General features: G+C 39.7%; 1 protein-coding gene across 4 annotated transcripts; it reads left to right on the forward strand.

Moving 5' to 3' along the window:
- The first annotated feature begins 134 nt into the window (after positions 1 to 134).
- Positions 135 to 6,665, forward strand: rad52 (RAD52 homolog, DNA repair protein). Of its 4 annotated transcripts, none has more exons than XM_066649820.1 (12): positions 136 to 412; positions 550 to 634; positions 2,022 to 2,123; positions 2,227 to 2,320; positions 2,615 to 2,682; positions 2,766 to 2,884; positions 2,997 to 3,072; positions 3,192 to 3,472; positions 4,502 to 4,686; positions 5,480 to 5,554; positions 5,694 to 5,930; positions 6,031 to 6,665. In XM_066649820.1, the coding sequence occupies exons 1-12, from the start codon at positions 399 to 401 to the stop codon at positions 6,102 to 6,104; spliced, it is 1,410 nt and encodes a 469-aa protein (XP_066505917.1). In that variant the 5' UTR covers positions 136 to 398; the 3' UTR covers positions 6,105 to 6,665. The 4 variants fall into 4 exon arrangements, with proteins under 4 accessions (XP_066505919.1, XP_066505917.1, XP_066505918.1 ...); XM_066649819.1 differs by having other exon boundaries at positions 138 to 412; positions 5,691 to 5,930; XM_066649822.1 differs by lacking the exon at positions 5,480 to 5,554 and having other exon boundaries at positions 135 to 412.
- The last annotated feature ends 48 nt before the right edge of the window (positions 6,666 to 6,713 follow it).

The raw sequence follows: 6,713 nt of genomic DNA on the forward strand, positions 1-6,713 counted from the left end.
AGGGGCATGTCTACGATTCCGTTGGGCTGGGCACTCCCCATTCTGCCCTCAAAAGATTACATTCTAACAACGCCTATAGTAGGAGACATGATTTCTTGACTTGAGTGTGCCCTACGTAGGAAGTAGGGGGCCATTTGAGATGCGACAATAATGTGTATGACGCGCTGCTCGACCTGTCACGTGACCTGAGTGCGCCTACTCTCCTTTCTTTGGCGCGGGAAACAGAAAATTATGGGCTCATGTTTTACACTTAAATACTTTTACACGCTAAAACACTTTTAGAATCACGGTGTTCGCGCACACAGAGCTCCGACAGAGGCCGAGTCGCTCAGCAGTGGAGAACCGCAGGAGCAGAAGTGATCTGGACTCGCTGAAGTGTCAGAAATCCTGGAGTCAGAATGAGGCGAAGTCTGTGGGTGCTAACGTTAATGTACCGCAGCTGGGGCTCGCTTTATTCATAGTGTGAACTCTGAAAAAAGAGCTGCTACTCACCTGTTTACAGCTACTGTGTTAAAGGACAAGTGTAACGGAAAATATTTAATGTTACAGTTCGGACAGAATGGACCAAAACTGTGAAAAAACAGGGGAAAGTAACCAGTTCCACACAAGGACCAACAATATGTGCTTCGGACAGGTACTGGAAATATACCAGTTTAAATGGAAATGCCACCCCCTATTAATAATTCTGCATAATTCAATAATTTCCTAAAGTCATTCAGTGTTTTTTGATGTAAAATGCTCAGTTATGGAGAAACCTAGAGTCTTCATAGTCTTCACAGTGGTGGTAATGAGCACCAGACATCTGACATGTTATCTAAAAGAAGAATTGCACACAATATGGATACATGTACACAACAATACGAGTAAAGTATTTTGGTCTAAAGCATGTTTTTAAGCCATTAATGGCAAATTGGTAGACATATCATACATTGTGACATGTTTTAACACAAATTTCAGTCCAATGTAAATTTTCAGCTTTAAACTCACTGCTCCCAGGAGGAGGAGTCAGAGAAAATGGCAGTAAATCCAGTGAGAACACAAGATCTGGCAGCAGGTGTCAAGTGGCATCTGATTGAAATTTGAGTTCTTTTTATCCTTTATGCAACAGAGTTATGACGTAGTGACACAACAAAATCAAATTATTGGGTCCGTTCATTTCTCCTACCAGTCACAAACGTGCTCCCTCTAAGGTCCCCCACCTTTGACTCAGGTTAAGGCATCATAAGCGGCTCCGAACATGGTCCCAAGAGAAAAACCCGGGGCATCATGAGCGGCTAGTGGCTGGAAGTGTGAAAGTAATTCGGACTCTGTCATTCACAAGATGCCAACAAACCTGGAGGGTGAATCCTAGCACATGCTTTCCACTGCATCTTTTCGAACTTCCACCAATGGAACATCACTGGACTGCTGACCGAAGCATTACTAGTTAGTGAACCTCCAGGCTCCCAATAATAGGAGCAACTCTTAGGCAGTTGCACCATTTATACCACTTGAGTTAATCTGGCTGTCAGGCTTGGCCTAGTTTCCAGTGCTTTTAGTGTAGAATTGTACTTATTTCCTGATTGATTTAGTGATTTAGCTCATGGACTTAATCTATTGCTGTGGATAGTAGTCACAAACAACATAAAAACCTGCTGTAGAACTGGACAACTGCACCTTTTTAAAAAAACTGATTTATATTGTGTAATTACAAGAGATGGTGGGTTTCCTCTGGGTGCTCCGGTTTCCTCCCACAGTCCAAAAACACACGTTATTAGGTGGATTGGTGACTCAAAAGTGTCCGAAGGTGTGAGTGAATGTGTCTGTGTTGCCCTGTGAAGGACTGGCGCCCCCTCCAGGGTGTATTCCCGCCTTGCGCCCAATGATTACAGGTAGGCTCTGGGCCCACCGCGACCCTGAATAGGATAAGGGCTTACAGATAATGAATGAATACTTGATATCCAGATCTGTTTAAATGTAGGTATGTCCCTTCTGTAAACTGATTTGTAGTAATGATGATGATGATTTTTACCATTTTTCAGTACCATTACACTGCAGAGGAATACCAGGCAATTCAGAATGCTCTTCGGCGAAGACTCGGACCAGAGTATATTAGCAGTAGACAGGCCGGAGGGGGGCAAAAGGCAAGGTGTCTGTCTTGTTAGACGGCTGTCATAATGTTACTGTTTTTTGCAGAGCAGATTTTGTATTTGTTGGACAACAACCTGACAGTGTACCTGTGTACAGGTGTGTTATATTGAAGGTCATAAAGTGATCAGTTTGGCCAATGAAATGTTCGGGTACAATGGCTGGTCTCATTCAATATCTCAGCAAAATGTTGGTAAGGACAATCTGCATAATGCTCTGTGAATGGGCTGTAGTTAGCTGTATGACTTTGTAAAATGTGAAATAAATTACAATTTCATAGTTGTTTTAGCTAGAGGTTAATACCCAGTAATTCCTGTCTTTAGTTTTGTGATTTTCACATCCATGTTTACTATGCCTGTGTAGCACTCAGTATGTTATATCGATACAGTCAATATACAGACATGTCTGCCCCTGAAATAAATGCTATTATGCTAAAGCTATGTTGTTATTTCTAAGTCAGAGTTTAAGTTTTATTCATTCTTTCCAGACTTTGTGGACCTGATTAATGGAAAATTTTATGTTGGTGTCAGTGCATTTGTGAAAGTTCAACTTAAGGTAAGATCTTTGATTGTCCAACAGCTGTAGCTAATTTTTTATATCTAATATAAGACAGAGTGAAGAGCATGTGTTTATCACAGGATGGCTCATTCCATGAAGATGTGGGTTATGGAGTAAGTGAAGGTTTGAAGTCCAAGGCCCTGTCTCTGGAGAAGGCAAGAAAAGAGGCCGTCACAGATGGACTGAAAAGAGCACTGAAGTAATTGTCAGCTTTTTGACAGAAATCACTTATTTTTGTGATTTGAAAGTGTTTGAAAAGTTAATTTGTGCAAGAAATGTTTAAATGTTATTCTGTGAATTTCTCCATGAAGGTGTTTTGGAAATGCTCTTGGAAACTGCATCCTCAACAAGGAGTACCTTATAGCAATCAACAAGATTCCCAAACAGGTCAGAATCTTATGGCTCCAATTTACGTTAGTACGTATGCAAATATTTATATGTACTGAATTTCATTAACTTTTTAGATTGTGTTTCACACAGCACTTTCACAAACTCTCCTGTTTTAGCCCCCCTCTCCTTTAAAACCAGAAAAGACGAAGCGCAGTGATGTGGAGCCAACAGTGGAGAAAGCCCGGTATGACAGCCTGGCCCACAGTAACTGCAAAGGTTTTAGTAACTCAGCAGAACCTGCAACAAAATCCACGCTCTCCGCACAGACTGGGGTCCAACCTGATCTAGCAGCACAGTGGAACACCATGGCATCCAGAACCTCAATGACAAACATTACTGCGCACTCTGGCGCATTAGCGCAGCAAGACTGTGAAAACAGATCCAGCAACATGTCCAGGTAAGATCTAATATTTCTAGTTGTCTTGATTCTCAACTTAAATGCTTCCCGTTTAACTGTTGTTGAAGACAGTTTAGTGAGAGTAGACTAATTATTAAATTCTGAAAAGGTTCTTCAAAATGGCAAACAGCTAACGATGAGGTCAACTATACATAACTCCAGATTCCACTCTAGATTTATATTACAGCTACGGTACGTGAGTGTAGATCCTCAAGAAAATTACAGGTGTGTTGATAGACATATCTTTTTAAGATTGCCCAAACTCTTAATAATAATTTCATTTTTTCCCCAGTTGTTTTAGTATTTGTTTTTATTATTGCTCATTTCTCTTTGGGTTGGTTTAATTGTTTGTTTGCTATAATCATGTTTTTCTTACTCTTTCTTTGACTTGTAAAAGGTCCTTGTGTGTCCTGAAAGGCACTTAAAAATACAATTCTATTATTATTATTATTGTAGACTCCAGGTCTATTATTTACAATACAAAATTAATAATACATCTTCAGCCAAAAATTTAATCTCAGGAATATTGTATAACAAGGTCTTGGGCATCATGAAACTTGGTTTGCATCAAATATTCATAAGTGCTTAGGGATACTGTGAGGGAGGATTTTTTAAGAATTTAAAAATGTTTATATTGTTTATATTATTGTGGCTTATTTTTCTTAATTTTCTTGTTAATGCAACACTTAATGCCTGGAAAATGCAGTGTGCTCAGAACTGTCACTCCATCTGATAGGCACCTGTACTAGCTAAAACCATGAGCAGAGATATGGTGGAAGAGTTGTCATTGTGTCTTCCAGGACCCCTGGCCTTGAATGTCAGAGGAATGGTGTCTCAGTAATAATTTAACAGAAATATTTTATTGTAAAGGAATTTTAACCAAAGCTGTCATCTTAAAATGACATTTTAACAAAGCTATATGCTGGCTGTTGAATGCTTCAAGTTTGTTGTTTTTAAAACCCACAGCTCTGCAGCTGATACGTTCTTAAATAAAGTCTGCTGACTTGCTTCCTTTGTCCTGGTGGTTAGGTCAGCAGCTGACATGGCTGACCTGTCCTCCTGTAACCCCACAATGGACACGAAGCAGCAGAGGAAGCTGAGGCAGCAGCAGCTGCAGCAAAAGTTTAGGCAGGAGATGGAGGCCAAGAAGATGAAGCAGGGGCAGCCACAGCTGACCAAAGAACACTCAGAGCCTGAGATTAATCCTCAAACAGGTAAAACTGGAAGCTGAATATTTGTTAAGTGAGTGATTTGCTTTAAAGGGGCATTTTGGCCTAAAATAGTAGTTAACATATTTAGTTACAAAATGTGCAACCTGCAGCCTCATCAACTGACAGTAGTATACATTATGCAACTGTATCATAATACCACATGACAAGTCATTAGCTGCTAACCTAGAGCTAATGTGTTGAGTGATGGTGAAATATCAGTGGCCCAGCTGGCAATTATCTTTTTTTTCTTGCTAAAGGGGACATATTATGAAAAATAATTTGTCCATGTTTTAAAAGGGGACATTCTCACCCTTTGCCACAAGTGTAAAAGTGCGAGAGTCCAGGAATGAGGAGCATTAATGTACTCTAAAACTGTGAAAAAAGACCACTTAGAAAGCATGGGATAAAACAAGTGGTTCTGATTTAGTGAAAGTGAGGGCGGAAAAAAAAAAAAGGGTGAGAATGTCCTGTTTTCAAACAATTGATCTTGCTCAAACTCCAACAGCCCAAGTATTTTCCCGGTAAGTTACTTCAGAGGCTAATATAGTATCACTTTAAAAAGCAAATGGTCTTGGTTAAAAGATTTTTAGTGATTATTACATTTCATTTTGGTTAGATTGCCCCTTACGTGAACAGAATCCTATATTGTGTATATATATTTTTAATATTCATACAGAACTAGATGACACTTTCTCATTCATATTATTGACAGTTCAGGTTGATAGATTTAAAATTTGATTAGAGTATTAAACCCTTGGCTACAGCAGCATTTTCCATGGCAAGTCTGTCTTCTCAGGCCAGGCTTCAGTTCCCATTAACCACAGTACCCCCAATGGACATATGGTGATAACAAAGGAAGACTATCTGACTGGTAAGAGCTACTGGTGTGGGTGAAAATATCCATTTCGTGTTTAACACCACTAAAAACATGGAATGTAGAGTTCTTCAGAATTCAGTGTCTACAAATGGGTATGCAATCTCTTTTTCTCTTCAAACACCTTTCTCAGAAGACCCAGAGATGTGGGACTTTACTCTGGATGGCATGGATGTGTTGGATGATCCAGCGAGAGAATCTTCAGGGGCTTCTCGTCCTGCCACTCCGAGTGCGCACATGATGGTGACGCGCAGTAAAACTCCTCAGAGAGTGGCTTCTCTGAGGCCTCCAGTCCAACCTCAGGATCCAGTGGTCAATGGGGGCCAAGTGAGGTGCACACAATTTCAACCACCAACACATATAGAGCCACCAGGTAAGGACATGGTATACAAGCATGTCAAGGTTCTGAATCTCATGAGCAGTACAAATGTTTTATAGCATATTCATGTATTAATATTCATTTTTATTAATAGGTCAGAGTCCCTACAGGCACGGACAGTACATGAAGAGGAGGAAACTGGATACTGAAAGATATGGCCTTAGCTAATTATTTTAGTGTTAAAACTTTGTTTTCCTGTTAATTTGTATGTAATTGAAGATAATAAATATTATTTTGATGTGATTAATTAACAAAGCTAATCATTAGTATATGTCGCTGGAGAAAGTCCTCAGTACACACATTACAACAGCTTCCAGACTGGACAATATTTATATAAATGAAATATCCAGATGGGGTGGACAGTTTCTCGGGTCATGCCCGAATGACTATAAAGAGCTGAGCTTATTTCACCACCATCAGCCATTTTGGTTTATATCTAGCCTGTGTCTGAAGTGACCAGAGTGTGCTCTACAGAGGCAGTATTGAGGAAGGTGTTGAGTCATATTCATATTTAATGCTGCCTGTTTTTGCTCCATTATCTTCAAAGCTGTAATAATTATGGCAGAAATCATTATTGTACAGATCCTAGCTTTGTGCTTTAATATGCTGCTTTTAAAGCTTAAAGCATATGGATTTCATATGGTGACATTTGTACATGGATCTGACAAGTGAGTTTAAGGGCCCAATTATAAATGTTGACATTTTCATTGTGTCCCAATACTCTTCTCACACTGGCTTCAGGGAGGACATGGTAAAAATACACACACTGAATAAAAA

The sequence above is a fragment of the Hoplias malabaricus genome, chromosome 17 (assembly GCF_029633855.1).
Source record: "Hoplias malabaricus isolate fHopMal1 chromosome 17, fHopMal1.hap1, whole genome shotgun sequence".
NCBI classification, from domain to species: Eukaryota; Metazoa; Chordata; class Actinopteri; order Characiformes; family Erythrinidae; genus Hoplias; species Hoplias malabaricus.